The sequence below is a fragment of the Phoca vitulina genome, unplaced genomic scaffold (genome assembly GCF_004348235.1).
Source record: "Phoca vitulina isolate PV1807 unplaced genomic scaffold, GSC_HSeal_1.0 scaffold27, whole genome shotgun sequence".
Lineage (NCBI taxonomy): Eukaryota > Metazoa > Chordata > Mammalia > Carnivora > Phocidae > Phoca > Phoca vitulina.
Genome location: NW_022589730.1, coordinates 21,097,007 through 21,114,815, shown reverse-complemented (window position 1 = coordinate 21,114,815; position 17,809 = coordinate 21,097,007). Strand labels below are relative to the sequence as shown.

The 17,809-nt window shown below is 36.4% G+C and overlaps 1 protein-coding gene across 3 annotated transcripts in view; it reads left to right on the top strand.

The window, feature by feature from the left end:
* Positions 1 to 17,809, top strand: part of DCC (DCC netrin 1 receptor) — a 1,149,203-nt gene that overhangs the window by 1,055,514 nt on the left and 75,880 nt on the right. For all 3 annotated transcript variants that reach the window (XM_032422885.1, XM_032422886.1, XM_032422884.1), the window contains exon 22: positions 5,979 to 6,044. In XM_032422885.1, coding sequence (XP_032278776.1) covers positions 5,979 to 6,044 — 66 coding nt within the window. The remainder of the gene's footprint in view (positions 1 to 5,978; positions 6,045 to 17,809) is intronic.

The window sequence follows — 17,809 nt, the reverse complement described above, 5'->3', positions numbered from 1 at the left end:
ATTATCCTGTTCAGGAATCCAGATACCAGTGAGTCTGGCTTAGTGCTGCTTTACTCTGGTGCTTGCAAAGGAAGAAGAATGCAATGTTTGCAAACTTTTTTCCTACCTTAGAATATTCCCCAGGCAACTCTTCTTCACCTGTCAATTGCCACACTGCAAAAAAACTTCAGGAAGTCAGGACCCAAAATCAAACTGAGATGTCAACCAAGAGCCAGGAATTAGGGGTTCATTTATTGAAATTGTTTATGTCTATGATGACTATAATTTCCATTTTGCCCAGGAGTGTCCTGATTAATACTCAGATCCAGGCAAAAGTGATAATAGCACCCTCTTTCATTCTTAAAGTGGCCTGGTTTTCATAATTATATGGTCACCCAATTCACGACGTTTGTATGTGGAAAAATAATCTTAGATTTTAGATTGATTTCTAAGGATTTTAAAAATGAATTTGCTTTTTATTGTAGTCTATTCTGTCCATATTTTATTGCATAAAGTCAGAAGTTGGAACTCCAAAAAAAAGTGCTTCTCATGGTCAAGGAAAAGATGGATAATCACATATTTGGTTCTCTTACATTGTTTCTAACTCATAGCAGGTCACCAAAGAACATTCCCATTCTTGAAAATTACTGCTCTTAGACTTGCCACAGGTGACAAATATAAGGATATGTTTTGAAGGAAGGCGAAAAAGATTTGTTGAGCACCACATCTCAATATGTGGCAGGCATGTTAGCTTCTCTTACATATGAAGTAGTAACATTTTAGTTTCTTTCAATCAATGAGCTTTCTTTCATGTGTACTTGGAAACAGTGTGTTAAGGAGAGCTCATTAATTCTTTTCCATTAATATATGTTTGAAATGTCCTAGGCATGAGTTATGATTTCGCTTCCTAGCTTTTAGATATCCTGATGCCTTTGTTCAAAGTCAGCAGTATTATCAACTGTGTGATAAATTGATCTCTTAGACACTTCTCCAGCCTCTGAAAAATCATCTGCTTCAAAATAGAGCTCCATATGATCTGTGTATTGGACCATAAAACTGTATTCAGGTGTCATTAATAGATATCCTTTATCCACTGGTACACAGGACACAAAATCAATTCAATTTCCATCATTATCACCAGAATTATTTTCAGAGAACCAATTCTAAGATCAAGAAGATACCTCAGTGCTCTGCATTCTTGGGAGAACGTATATTGAACATTTGTTAGATGACCAATCTGTTCATTCGATTTAGATTATGGACCATATGTTTTTCTTAGGATTGATTGTATGGGTGCCATTCTTAAGGACCTTCTCTTATCCCCACTCAGGGAAGATAGATTAAAGAATAGATCAGAACTACCACATCCAGTTTTCTCCATGTCCTCTGCACATTAATTTTCCATTAACTCCTCCCTGAACTTATAAATATCTACTCAGAAAAACTAGACTCTAGAAATCCCAATTGAATTAATCTTTGTTAGCTACTGATAAAATTTTTTATCATGGAAAATATTCTCCATTTGCCCATGACTGCTAAAAGTAGGGACTTAATGTAAACATTAATGTTTCATTTTATACAAACATACACACAGACACACACCACAATACAAATATAGAAATAATATTTAAAGTGATATGTAAGAAGAAGAACAAAGAAAATAGCTTGTATAATAATTATAACTTAAACTCTTGTTCACATTAATAACATGTCATTGAGCATTGTAACTCACATTAGTCACTCATCAAGCCTTGAGAACACAGTATACATGTCACTTTGGTAAACACCAAGGAATATCACAATAAGCACACTTCCTACACGAAGTCCTATTACCTCTGCCCACTTTTCCCCTCAATCCAGAGAGCAAATGGCAGGGAAATCATGGAGACTTTAACTTTTGCCCAAGGGAGCATATGTCTCTTGCCAAACCCCCCCCCCAAAAAAGATGAAAAGAAGTCTCCTAGTGAGATCGATCCTTTATCCTTTAGAGAAAATATAAGTTTACTCTTTAAATGACTTCATACTTTATAATACTGTAAAAATGCAAATAAGGGAAGGGACATGAAATTTCTGGTTTGGACTTACCTAATAGGTGCCTATATAAAATAAATTTAGAAATATGTAATTTTAATAACTCCTAAAATAGTTATACACTTCCTCTTTTCAAAGTTAACCATGGGCTCATTTGTTTTACTGTTCTTTCTGAAAGTACCATTTCCTGGTTTCAAAACCTAAGAAAAAGTAGAAAATATCTGTTTTAATTATCAAAAATTTCTGGAAGAAGTGATTTTTGGATGAAATTATCTGGATAAAATACCTAGTTGGTTATATGATATATGAATTCATTACTCTTTAGCATCTTGATTCCTTTCCTCACCCTTATTTCTATTACTAAGAAAATATGGGTACAGAATAACACAAGAATTCTTCATTTTCTGAAGAATATAACATTTTATTGATAAAGTACATTCTGATTACTGTGTCACATAAAGTCGTGATACTACTAATTCTAGAAAAAAGAAAAAAAAAGAAAAACTGCCCATTTCCAATTTTTTTGAACCATGTTGAGCTTTATTTGAATACAAAAAAAGCCGGTATACATTGAAATGTATTACATTATTTCTACAAATGTTATATGTAAATTTCATATATTTATTATTGGGAATTTTTAGTTTTGAAAAATGTTAGAGATTTAGTGTAGCATGCAAAAAAAATCAGGAGCTTTAAGCTAAATATAACTGTAGAACACATAAGACTGAAAATAATACATTATTTTTATTTGCATGTAGTTCTTTCAGCAATACTAGACAAATAAAAAAACATTTGTAATTAAACCTAATAGTGATTTTATAGTAAAAGATGGGTTAACTTGTTCTTAAATCTTTAAAGTCAGCACAAATTAAAAACCATCTGCAGTTGGTGTTTAGATCTTATATAGGATTGGGATATAGTGAACCAACTTGATCTTTCATGGCAGGATCCTCATCTAATACATGCTTTTATATTATCACTTCCCTGAAGATCTAGGACTGTGCCTTGCATTTAGCAGGCCCTTAATAAATTTTGAATGAATTATTACCAGTTTTATGCTCCACTAATAAAACAAAGACCTCCAGGATCAGATAGTACTTTATACTTTTGCATCAACTGACTTCCCATCTTGCAGAATCGCATTCATCTTGTTTCCCTAGATCAATGCTTATGAAATTAACCAAGTTAACTAAACACATTCAACATTTGATCCACATCAAAAAGCCCTTAAAAATGCTTTGAAGTGCAAGCAAAGACACTCAGTGTCCTTTTTGGTCTTCAGTGTCCCCTCATTTGTCAACTTTGTGGTTCTTGCCTTAGAGCAAAGGGAGAGTCTTTTTTTTGGTTTGTTTTAGCTTATTATTTTCCCCACAAAGGAAGCTTTTCTGGAAGTTAAAAGACATATTTTAGAGAATAGAAACATACCAGCACATAATGTTAAAATTTTATTCTCACGCCTTTAAGATGAAGAGATCCCCAGACTCACCAATATCCCAGAAAGGAGTTTTGTGTTTCCTTACTGAAGTGGTTCAAGGACTCTAAATTACCATAAATCCAATCTTGCTTGCTGATGATATCAAGTTTTTTTGAAGTACTTTCTGTTAAGAGTTACTTAATTTTCTTTTGTGGTATCAATCTAATTATAACCAACAAAAAGTTAAGCAATGTCAATACACTAGATTGTGTGGGTAGAATGTTCAAGTTTTAAGCTGCCCTCTCTTAGGTAGAAAGCATTTCCAGAATTCCTTTATCTGACATAGAGCTCTAACCATATGACATCTGATTTTCTCCTACCTATTGAAATTCACAGTGTAATCAATAGCCTTACTAAATCCAGGGGGTGCTCTACCCATAGAGCTTTATGTCTGAGTAATATATGGATGTGCTTGTGGGCTTGTTTTTGCATCTTTCCACAAACTAGCTGGGAGACAGAGAAACTTCATTAAAAAGACATTTGTCAGGATGCTAAAGGAAAAGGAAAATCCTCCACAAACTGTTTACCTAATTTCCAGCCAATACAGGGTTACTCCCACCAGGAATCATTTATTGCTTTACTGGCCTAAGTGATGGGACTGTTAGCATCTCTTTTGGCTGACTGCTTTGCAATCTAGCTGCTTTCAGATGTGAGAAAAGCTATCTTAATATTCATACAGAACTTCCGGCTCACTTCATTTCTTCCAACATTGATCTTACAATATCCCGTGGGCAAAGCTTATCCTCTGTTCATTGAAACCCCAAATGTGCCAGAGTCACACAAGCAAGGTATTTGGGAAAAGGCTTGTCCACATTTTAGTCAGCCCACCAAAGTGCTCACATTTGCTGCTTATTTCATTTGCTTCTTTCCTGCCTTTCCCCATGGGGAGCATCCATCCTAATACCTGCTTTATAGACCCACAGTCACTGGCCAGCAGATTTTAAATCTACCAGTTTATGCTGAAAACAGAAGATGATGTGATTAGATTAATGTATGCATTGCTTGTTGGAAGCTTGACATCCTAACTTCAGCTGTGGCTTGATATGAAAAGAATTTCTAAAATTCCGAACGTATGGTCTGTTAACAAGATTTAAGTGGTTCCATCACAACTGTTTTGCAAATAAAGTGATGAAATCTTGGGAAAGCGTCAGCAAGAGGAGTGTTTGGGATGCCGATCAATGGGTCACAAGAGCAGGACTTGAAAGTCTTAAAGAAGCAGATAAATAGGGGCACCTGGGTGGCTCAGTCGGTTAAGAGTCTGCCTTTGGCTCAGGTCATGATCCCAGAGTCCTGGGATGGAGCCCCACATTGGGTTCTGCACTCAGCGGGGAGTCTGCTGAGGATTCTCTCTCTCCCTCTGCCCCTCCTGCTTGTGCTCTCTCTGTCTCTGTCTCTGTCTCTCTTAAATAAATAAAAATCTTAAAAAAGAAGAAGAAAAATAAAATCTATGCATGTGAGCAAATGACCTATGTTATTGTAGCTAACTGCCTCAGTTGGCTTCCTCTACATCATCCACTGATTGTAACTGCTTTCAGAAATAACTCTCTGAAGTGAATAAATGGAATATTAGCTGCATTCTTGTATGTGTTTGCATATAAATTCAACTCTCAAATGGGTTCCTATAAATTGTCAACCCAATAGATATTCTAGAATTCAAAATCTAATAAAATAATTACAGGTCTACAAGTGTGCCAATAGAAAAAAGTATTACCTGTGGTGAAACACATTAATTAAATTTGGCTGATGGTACAATTCTGGTTATTTCCTGGCTCAATGCTCTTAAAGACTGCTTTTACAACTCTTGCACACCTATTGGAAAGCAGTGTTTCCAGTAAGGTGATACTAAGGAAGTCTTCTTTCTTCCCTGCTGTGTTTGTAAGAAATATTCAGAACAGGTATGTGTGTGGTACCATAACCCCATTCTTTACTCCCTATCTACTACCTCATTCCCGGGCACCTATTTGGCACATACCACAAGGACTGCTCAAAACCCATTTATAAGACAAAATGTGCTGTCCCCTTGTAGAGTAATAATGCTAATTTGCCACAAAGTCATGTCAGATGGATGGACTTCTTATAGAATGAAAGAGGGGGGCTCTGCCTCTCTAGGAGCCATGACTAGCACCCTTTCTGTTCTGAGATGTTCAGGAAAGTAACATTGAGATTCATGCCCCCGCTGTACCTTCTGGGGACGCTTTTTGCAAGAAGATTGGAAAAAGAAAAAAGAAGAAGAAGAGGGCAGACGACTTTTCAGAGAGGAATTGAATTTAGCTTGTTTAAAAGAGTATTCATGACAGATTTTTCTCACACATAAAAAATAACATTTCCTCACAAAGTATACTGGAATTAATATTCTTAACCTTTCTCTGAGGTGGCCAAAATACCTTGTTCAATTGTTCGTGTGTTTTAAAATATTTCTTATTTCTGTCTATTTTCTTTCATTGTGCATTCATGCGCTCTATCCCTAATACTCTTATGTTTTTCCAACAAACAGGTCGTCATGGAGATGGAGGTTATTGGCCAGTTGATACTAACTTGATTGATAGAAGCACTCTCAATGGTAAGTCGATCAATTAGGTCTATTGGATTAGTTATATTAATTAAATGGTTAATTCTAGAGTGTCTGAGGCAGATTTTTTTTTACTTACTGAAAGTGTTAAGAACCCCAGACCTAGAGTTTTAGTGGGGATAATAGGAAGATGAAATTATTAGCAAACCTGTAGCATGTTCTACCAGCAGACCATGCCAGTGAGAGTCAACAAGTGCACAAAACAGAGTCAGTTAGAAAAGCTGAGAAAAATCACTTTTATAAGTGATGCAGGATTAACAATAGAATATCTAGATTTTAAAGTGTTATATATATTTAAAATGTTTCAAAAAATTTAATATTATTAGAGAGAGGTGATATCTAAGGTAGTTTGAACTAAACCCACTCAGTTTCCTAAAATGAAGTCACTGGGACCTTTTGCCTGGAGAGTTTACTCTTCAGAATCCTCTAGCACCTTATTGCTAATTTTTCTTCATGCTCTCAAGATTAAACATTTATTTCTGCTCATTCTAATGGATCATTCACATGCTTTGGGGTTGAGCAGACAGAGGTAATATCTGAACTGCACAGAAGAAGCAGGTTGGTGTTGGAGCTGTCTTCTAGGATCTTGTCCTCAGTTTTGCTGAAACAGAAACTGTGGGAGAATGGAATAATACTAGCCAAACCCCCAAAGGACTGATGTATATATGCTAAATTCCTTCTATAGATTTTTAAAAAATTGCTCCAATGCTGTTGTTTGGTTTGGTTTACTATAAATACATTCTATATATTCAAAATACAAATACGAATGCTTGTGTACCCATCAGCGAGGTTAAGATATAAAATATTCAACATACAATTGAAATCTCTTATATGTCTCTGACTTAACACATGCTTGCCACCATTTCCTTCATTCCTCATTGATGTAACCATTCTCCCAAATGTGATGTTTACTGTATAGATACATATCCCTAAAGGTTATATTATTATACATGTTTATCACTTTATAGAAATGACATCATACTATATGTATCTTGTTGCAACTTGCATTCATATTTAATTTTGTTTTTAAGATTTACCCATGTATTTACAAATACCTCTCCTTCATTTATCTTTACTGCTGTATAGTGTTTTATTTTATGAAAATAACACAATATATGTATATAACCATTTTAGGAGGTTTTCATGAGAAATTTGATTACTGAATAGATATTCATTTGGGTGGTCTCTTATTAAAAAATCCATATGGGGGACACCTGGGTGGCTCAGTCGTTAAGCATCTGCCTTCGGCTCAGGTCATGATCCCAGGGTCTTGGGATCGAGCCCCTCATCGGGCTCCCTGCTCAGCGGGAAGCCTGCTTCCCCCTCTCCCACTCCCCCTGCTTGTGTTCCCTCTCTCGCTGTGTCTCTCTCTGTCAAATAAATAAATAAAATCTTTAAAAAACGTCCATATGGGAAGCTAAAGTTGCAATCTAAAAATTGCTTGCTGGTTGAGAAATTAGAATAAGGGGGTGAGTTATGTGATTATTTCCTATTATAGGCTATAATAACCTAACATATCTATTTTCTCAAAGAGGACATATGTGTCTGGAATAGACCAGATGCTCCAGTTAAAGACTCAGTATCTCCTCCTCTGGCCAGTGGTGGACTCAGGAACATATTTTTACCTATTGACTCTTCTTTTGTAATTGCCAAGCATGCCCTCCTCTGATAATAATGCATTTACTTAACCAGTATATTAAAATAAAATAAGTATAATTTCTTACATTTAAGCTTCCTTAATATATTCCAATCAGACCTATCTAAGGTTATATCCAGAATGCTCTTTCCAGATTACTACAATCCTCACCACTTCCTATTGTCTTGTACACAGATCCTCTTCCCTCATTAAGTAACACTATTGTGGTATAGCTAGTACCTGGCTCTGGTAGTTTCCAGGCTCCTATACACACAAGGGACACTTTAGGGAGCTCACAGCAGGAAGATGAGAGGAGGGATATGTTGGGACTGAAAACAGACCAAGGGTGTGCTCCTTAAATAAGTTTAGATAATGGTGGTTCCCTTCCCAAAAGCGTGCAGGTTTTATCAACTCATTCTTTTGCCTCAAATTTTATCTTGAGTCTCAACAATATGCCAAACACACTTCATGCATTCAAGCAGTCAGTTAAGAAATGCTACTAAGCCCTCACTGTGTGCCGGGAGCTCGCTATGAACTATGCCCACATATTGAAAACTAGAACCCCACAGGAGCAACAAACAAGAAGGAGAATTACCCAGGTGGACAAGACAGAGAAATACACGCCAGGAAGATGAAAGAGAGTGAAACAAATCCTAGGGATGTGAGGGAGGGTAAAAGAAGGTCATTGTTGAAATTGTGTGGGGAAACAACATGGTAGTATTTTTTGCCCTGAGATAGGGAGGTTCTAGGTTTAGAGTCCATGCCAGGAATTAACATCATCCCCTTTCAAATCATCCTGCAGAGCTGATTTTCAGATGCTGTTCTATAGAGAGTTTCAAATTGGAATTCATCCACAGCTAAGGGCATGACTATCCGTACTGGCATATGATGGTGTTTTTTGAAGAGAGAGTGCCAGGAAATTAAGAGAGAGTCAGACTGGATAATTGAGAAGGAACAATTGCCCCTTCACCATTCCTACTCTCTACTAAGCCATGGTCATGTGTGTTAAAGGTGGAGCAGGTGTAAGCCTCAGACATAGAACCATGTATTCTCTTAAACTATACATCCTAAGGAGCTTTCATTTTGGATAAAACTGCCAAATTTAGCAACTCAAAATACAGGAGGCCCACTAAAATTTCAATCATTTCTAATTGCCTCTAAATATGAGATAAAGGAAAATATTGCAAAGAATTTCTATCTCAATGTACATATGCATCTCAAGGTACATATTTATAGGCAACTAGAAATACTTGAAATTTAACTGAGTCCCCTGTATTTTTAATTACTTAATCTAGCAGTCCTAATTTTGGATCAAGTTTAAAACTTTGGTATTAACTAATTTAACTTGCCCTTCAAAAAAAGTGAGGTTTCTGAAAAGAAACCCCACACTAAATTGGACGCAAACAGGTAAGTCAACAAGAACTTTACACAGGAGTCAGACCTCAGATGAAAAGAATGACAGTGACAGTAATTGAGGGAAATGCATGTCATTGTATTTTTTTTTTTTTTTGCCATTGAAGATTCCTCATGAGAAAGATAATTGTAATTAAATTGAATCTAATATATATTATCTCACCAGAGAAAGTCATGGAGATAAAATAGAGGAATGGCAGCCAATGACTTTGAACTAGTTTAGATAGATTATTGTCATCACCCCTTCTCACTTTTCTGCATCACTTAATGGCGTTTTAGGTATTTCATGTTAAATGAATGGGATGAACAAAGCACCTGAATCATTTCTAGAATTCTTACTGGAATAACAAATTATTACAGGCCACTTGACTAATTAAAGTGACTTGATAACCTGCGAGAGACATGGGCGGGGGAGGGCAAACTCAATCTGTTTCCCATTCTATTTTGCTAACCCATAAATGATGGTAAATATGTAATTTAACTTTAGCTCGGGTTATTACAAGCCAATCAGCTAAGGCATCTTGAAAAACCCTACCTTCCTAATTAAAGTTCTGCTAATGTCTTAAGCGTTAAGAAGGGGGTATAATTTCTAAATTGATGTACAAATGAAGCCTTGACTGATAAAACTCCAACCCACCCATCCTAGGCTGCATCAACATAAACATTTTAAAATCTGAGTTTTTGAACCTCATAACTGAGGAAAATTTCATACAGCTCCTCTTAGGGTAACAGAATTATAAAGTTTTCCTGTCTCTCCCTACACTTCCTGGATTCATCCTTCAAATAATTGTAATAGAATAATGGCTTATTGTCAGGATACTCAAGCTAGTTGCAAATAAATTTAGACCTCACTAATCACTCACTCTTTCTTACAGAATGCCACTCTTTTAAAAATGTACTCTTGGAATTCAAATAAAGAAAAACAAAGCTATAGTTCATGTTTACTCTTGTAGTTGGAAGCCCTTAATTAAATTGAGGAAACTGAAGAGGCATCCTAAATTATTTTCTGATGGCAGGTAGAATCAAAGCTAATATGTACTGATATGCTAGTATTTTACTTTTATGATGCATTCAATTTTATGGTCCACATTCTTAAAGCAGGAAAATCTTCAACTTCTGCAATGTGATTTTCTAGTTTATATTTGTATGAATAAGAACAACAGTGACAATTACTTCAGTCCTGCTTTTCTCATTGGGGAAGATAAATCACCAATTTCTTTTTGTCGGTGGTTCTTCCTGTAATTTGTGAAATTAGCAATCTTGGCTAAGAGATCTATGATCCCTCCAAATATGTTGCTATATTGATTTCAACCTTTAAAAACCAAATTAAGTTTGATAGGTATTGATGCTTTGGTGAAATATTGTTAAAAAGTCAATATTATTAATTAATTTTTAAATATTCAGAGTCATATTAGGTGTTCTGTAAAACATGACTTACACTGTGTTTAGGAGAAAAGACCATGATTTGCCCCCTACTTTTTTTTTTAATTTAATTTAATTTTATTACGTTATGTTAGTCTCCATACAATACATCATTAGTTTTTGATGTAGTGATCCATGATTCATTGTTTTCGTATAACACCCAGTGCTCCATGCAGTACGTGCCCTCCTTAATACCCATCACCAGGCCAACCCATCCCCCTACCCCCCTCCCCTCCAAAAACCTCGGTCTGTTTCTCAGAGTCCATAGTCTTTCATGGTTCATCTCCCCCACCCTCCCCGATTTCTACTTTTGAAAAATTTTGTTTTATTATTTTCAGAACTCAGTAACATTTTAGCTAATCTAAATAGAGTCTGCATTAAAGCTCTTCCGTATTTGCATGAAATGATCATTCTGAGGTTGGTGAGCTGTTATAAGATATTGAACAGACACCTTGATGTCAAGAGAAAGGTCCAGAAATAAAACTTTATGTTGTTTCCCTGATAGAAAGTAAGTGGAGTGGTCCAGGGTCTCAAGTTCTAGTCTGCAAGAGGCTCTGCCTACCTACCGTCCAACCATTATCTATGGCAAATGATTTTAAGGATCCCAGACTAATCCCAAGCCCCAGGTTCTAGAATGACTTTGCCAGGAATTAGAACTATATGAATCAAGTCACTTAAAGTTTTGGGATCTCAGTTTTTCATCTGAACATAGAAAGTGTTAAGCTAGATCAGGGTTTCTCAACCTCAGAACTATTGCCATTTGAGACTGGATAATTCTTTGCTGTGGGGCCTGTCCTATGCAATGTAGGATCCCTGGCCAGGAGTATTTCCCCTCTACCATGTTGTAACAACCAAAAATGTCTCTAAACTTTGCCAAATTCCCCCCTTGAGGAGCAAAATCTCCCTAGTTAAAAACCACTCATCTAGATCACAATCCCCCAAATGTTGTCCCAAGGTAAACAGGTCCCATGAGAAGCTCTGAGGAAAAAAAATGTCCTTTTGTCAAATAATATTGGGCCACTAATGTCTCTTTCGCCAGATCCTCTCCTTCTACCTGAACACTAGAGGTATTAGTCTTGAAACATCTCTGCTGACTCTACACTCTTGACTTGGTGACCTTGTCCACTCCCATCTATGTGCCAACTCCCAAATTTATATTTCTAACACAGACCTTCTAGCTGCCTCTTTATAATTTAGCATAAGATCTCAACCCTAACATAGTCAAGACTGAGCTCTTGTTCTTCTCTCACTGGTCTTTCACCCTCTCCTTCACCTCAGACATAGGACTATGGCTTAAGTCTGAACCTGACACTTCCTTTTTTCCCTCCCCCACTTGCAGTCTGCTTTGTATCGTGTATTGTGTACCTGTCTACTTTGCTTGACTGCCTGGCCACCAACTCAGTTGAAGCTATCACTGTGTCTCTCCTGGAGAACGTTAACATCTTCTTGACAGGTCTCTCCACTTCCACCACCAACCCCTTTCTTCCTGCAAGCCCTTAAATGGTCTGTGATTGTTCTGAGGATAACTGAATGTGATCTCCGAGGCTCTTGAATGAACTGGGTCTTGTTTCTCTTTCCAGCCTCATTTTGTGCCGGTTCCCTTTTGCTCCTAGTGTTCCGGACACATGATCTGCTCTCAGTTCCCCTGTAAAGAAACAGGAGCTAACTCCTAGGATATGCCATGATTCTGCCTAAATGTTACTTTTTTTTTTATTATGTTATGTTAATCACCATACATTACATCATTAGTTTTTGATGTAGTGTTCCATGATTCATTGTTTGCGTATGACACCCAGTGCTCCATGCAGTATGTGCCCTCTTTAATACCCATCACTGGGCTAACCCATCCCCCCACCCCCTCCCCTCTAGAACCCTCAGTTTGTTTCTCAGAATACCAAATATGTATTTACTTCATGATCTGTTTAATACGTCTTTTCCAGTAAGTTGTAAGTTCCATGATGTCAACCATCATGCCTCTTTTTGAGAGGCGCGTGGGGGCAGGGGCAATTGCAGTATTCTAATTTGATACTTACCTAGTTGTATTCCTTAGACGAGACAAACCTAGGGTCCTCCTACTCTGCTGCTATCCCACAATGTTCTAATTTGGAAACTATTCTCAAACTGCACAATATACAAGAAGACGATGACATGCAAATTATTATGAAGCAATATAAGCGTGGCCCTATGAATACTTGATAATGGTTCCATAGCCTGACTATTGCTTCCTCTCTGCTCTTCCAGAAAAACAGCTCAGATATGGAGTTTTCACAGCTCCCTTCTAACAGTTATGGGTTGATCCCAGGTGAGAAGTAACCTGACATTCTACTCAGGTCACAATGATCCAGACAAGGTACATGTTTTAGGAATGGAAGAGATAGGCCATTTAATATATATTGATTTTTTTTCCTTCTCTGGTCTAACCAGTTGGGCAGACTTACAGCTACATCACAACCATATGTGCCTCTCATAGGTTCCTTTCCGCCTGCTTGAATCCTTTCATGAATTCTCTCCACCTATCCCCCCCAGCTTCACTGACGTATGATAGGCATATAACATTGCATAAGTTTAAGGTGTACAATGTGTTAATTTGATACACTTATATATCTCAAAACCATCACCACCGTAGCATTAGCTGACACTCCATCACATCACATAATTACCTTTTATTTTTTGTAATAAGAAAATTTAATATCTATACTCTGAGCAATTTTCAAGTATATAGTACAGTATTATTAACTATAATCACCATGATATACATTGTAACTCCAGAATTTATTCTTCTGGTAACTGGAAATTTATACCCTTTGGCCCAATATCTCCTCATTTCCCCCCAACCCCCAGTCTTGATAGCCACCATTTTACTCTCTGTTTCTATGAGTTCAGCTTTTTCAGATTCCACATACAAGTGCTATCATAGAGCATTTATCTTTCTCTGTCTGACTTATTTCATTAGCATAGTGCCCTCAAGGTCCACCCATGTTTAGATCACAGCATCATATCCCCAGCACCTAACTGGATCTTCAATATATTTTTCTAGAATAATTGGTTATATCCTTTACCATCCCTGCCCTACCTCTCCTGGCAATTCAAAGTTCACATTAGCATGTTCAAAATTCTGAGATTTGAGAAAAGAAATATGTTTTCCAACTTAATTGACCAAGGAACTTCCTCCCCACCCCATAATGCCAATTAATATTTCATTTTAGGGCACATTGGCCTAGATTATCTGTGAAATTTCTTCCAACTGATTGACTGTATAGCACCTTATTTCAGCAGGAGATGCTTTGAAATATTCAAAGCCATAGGAATTTCTGTTCAAATTCCAAGACCTGTAAAATTATTGAGACATATGTTCAGCTCAGAGTGTTCTAATAACAAAACTGTTATCAGCGAAGACTGCAATTGTGGGAAAGAAGTCCAGTCCCCAAGCAATCATTGGATCTGTTCTCTCCCAAGTACTATAAAAATTAAAGACATTATTATTTCACAAAACCAATTTTCCAATTATTACTAAGACTTTAGGCCCATCAGATTATGAAATATATATTTGTTTCTATCGAATTTAGTAGAGAAAGGATGTAACCTTTTATGGTAATCAGACATCATGAAAATAAAAAATGGATGGAATGCCCATGTGACTTTTAAAAATTTAATTTTCTCCTGGCCAATTTTAATGCAACACATCTAGGTCTTTGATTACTCAGACAATGGATACCCAAGCTATTTTGGTAACGCCAAGAAAAGATGCATTAAGACAGTGTATTTTTCTTTCATTTGGAAAGATCACATAGAATGAATTATGTTGAATGACATCATAATGTCTATTGGATGCCAACTCTGTGCCAGGGCCTGTGGCCAGTGTGTTACATTCCTTATCTCATGAAATAATCACCGTCTTCTGGAAGATATTTGCAGATCTCTGAATTACATGCAGCTTCCCCTCTGAAGCCCAAAAGGCGGTAAGTGTCATCTGGCCTCTTCTGGATCAGGCAGTCATTCAGAACTCTTAACTCTGGTGATCTAGGTTTGTGAGCTCTTAATTTTTTCCTGATTTGGAGCAGTCTTTTGATACATCCAGATACATGGTTGATGGTCATTACTTGCAGATTCTGCATTTGTGAATTTACCTACTGCTAAAATTTGGATTTTTAACCACCAAAATCAGTACCCGGGGAGCTTTTATGGTCATTTGTGGACATGTGCAGAGCAGCCAAAAATTTAAGTAGCTAAATGCTCACAAACTCAGCTGAAATGGAACAAGGGACCCTCTGCCTTATTGTTTCAGCTCTCACAGTATAAACAAGTGTCCTTTCTACAGTGTATTTAGTGCCAATTGTTCACATTTTTGTGAGTTTTTTGGTGGCGGATTCAGTGTTTAAAGTGGCCCTTAAATGTAGTGCTGAAATGCTGCTTAGTGTTCCTACATGTGAAAGGCTGTGTGACGTACCTTGTGGAGAAAATGTGTGTGTTAATTAAGCTTCACTCAAGCATGAGTTGTAATGTTGTTGACTGTGAGTTCAATGTTAATGAATGCACATTATATATTAAAGTGTCTTTAAACAGAAACACACTTAAAACACGATTATGCATTGACTGATAAAAATGTTGTAACCAGAGGTTCCCAGGAACCGAACACTGAATTGCCTCCAGAAGCAATACTTAGTATTCCTTAATTCAGTGTTTACAGCAACTTTATAGAACAAATTACTACAAATAATGAGGGTCAACTACACCAAAAGATTCCATTCCACTTGACTTCCTGAACTGCCCATTTGATGTCAAATATTTTGATTACTCAGCCTTCGAATTGAGATTGGGAAATTAATGAAAGGCCTTGAATACCAAGTTTTAAACTGATAGGAAGTTTTATGAGGAAGTCATAAAGGCTTCAAAGATTTATAATGGGAGTCCTCATGATCCCTAACTCTCTGAGGCAAATGGCACGAATATAATCTCACTAATGTGCAGCAGAGCCCAGAGTCATTACTTTCTGACTTGAAATGTGATGTCTTTCTGGGTGGAAAGAGAAAAAATGAGTAGAAATTTGAAAAATTCTAGTTTACAAGGTTTTAAAAATGTTCATAAGGTATACTGCTCTGTAGGACTCAAACTAAGTTGGTCAGAAATGATGAACTGTTAAATCTAAGTCATGCTAATAAAAATCCATGATATCTCCAAGTGTCTTCATTGTAAGTTCTCACATAAAAGGTTAATTTATTCCAATCAATTAATTTATTAAGCACAGAAAGGGCATATTGAGATACTACTGTAAAATGACTTCTTAAACTATAAGTAAAACTATGCTACAGAAAGTTCTGACCTTTCATTACTTGACTCATTCCTTTGTAGTAAATGTAAAAATTATTTCAAGGAAATCTTATTTCTTTCACTTAGAAGCAGAATCTTTTAACAGAAAGTGCTATTTAAACACTTTTGATGAGTTCCTCCCCTGAGATTCAAGTTGTATCAGAAGTGCTTAATATTTTTCCAATAATAATGACTCAGAAATAAATTTAGGTGACTATTGTTTCAAAAAAGCAATGATTCTTAGATAACTGTCAAAAGATAGTGTTTTGATTTTGAAGCAAGAACTGGGTTATTCTATTCATTTGTGAAAAGTTAATTTATTTTTCACACTGAGTATTATTTCTAACAATTTTGTAGTTTGGAAGTCTACACCAGAAATATCCCAAATGGTATGGTAGATGATTAATTTAGGCAACATTTTATTTAATGTTTCAGTTGTATAATGAACTTATACTACTCCCTGTCACATGCTAAGATGATTATTTTGTATGTTTTTTCTCTAATTCTGACAATAGCTCTATATAATAAGTATTATTATTTCCATTTTATAGGCAAAGGCACTGAGGGTCCAAAGGCCTAAATATTTCACTCAGGAGGTATAGAATGCTAATATAACTTGTTAAAGAAGCACATTCAAACTTCGTTCTAGGAAAACATCCAAACTCATTGCTTTCTGCTCCTTTTTAAATTAATTGATAAATAAAATAAGCTAATGTTTACTTTTTAAAACACTGTGACTTCTAATGAATCACATGATGTATAGAACATAGTATTTCTAATTGATCACTGAGGATTTAAAGAAAGCAATTTAAAGGGTCATTAGCCATTCTCCCTTATATAAGCAAATTATAAAAAATATCTTATTAGTCTGTTATTTTCATGTAAATATTGTCTACCTTGAGGTACTATTGCAACACAGGAAAACAGTTATAACAGGACTTTATGACACTCTTTCAAACCCAGTGATTGGCTTTTAAGTGGGATTCATACATTCTTAACAGGTTGAAAATTAAATGTGTTTTATAGGTAGCTTCTTTAAGAAAAAGGAAATAAATTGTGAGCTATTGGTTTCAAATAGTTTGTCTTTCACACCATCTAATAAAAAGTATTTTCTCATAAAGCACAGCCTCCTTGATTCTCATCACCCTGGAATATTCACAGTACAAAGTAGCCTTCTTCCTCCTCTTTCCACTTTCTACTCAATATGGTAGGTTAATTCTTTTCTAAAAAAAACCTTAGGTATAATTCACATGCCATAAATTCACCCTCTGAAAGTGCACCAAGTCAGTGGTCTTTAGTATTTCCACAAGGTTGTGCCGCAAGCACCACTATCTAATTCCAAAACATTTTCACCATCCCCAAGGGAAAACCTATACCCATTCTCAGTCCTTCCTCATTCACCCCTCCCATCCACTGGCAAACACTAATCTACTTTCTGTCTCTATAGATTTGCCTATTCTGGATATTTCATATAAGTGGAATCACAATATTGACCTTTTGTGTCTGGCTTCTTGCCCTTAGAATAACGTTTTTTTTTAATGTTTTTTATTTATTTATTCATGAGAGTCAGAGAGAGAGAAAGAGAGGCAGAAGCAGAGGGAGAAGCAGGCTCCCCACCTAGCAGGGAGCCCAATGCGGGACTCAATCCCAGGACCCTGGGATCATGACCTGAGCCGAAGGCAGACGCTTAACCAACTGAGCCACCCAGGCGCCCCATAGAATAACGTTTTTAAGACACATGCATATTGTAGCATGTATCATATATCAGTTCCTTATTATGGCTGAGTAATATTCCCCTGTATGGAACTACCACATTTTTGTTTATCCATTCTTCAGTCAATGGACATTTGGGTTGTTTCCACTTTTGGCTATTCTAAATCATGCTGCTAGGAATGTTTCTGTACAAGATTTTGTGTGGACATATATTTCATTTATCTTAGGTAGATAATTTCGATCTTTCCTCTCATTTTTCATTGCT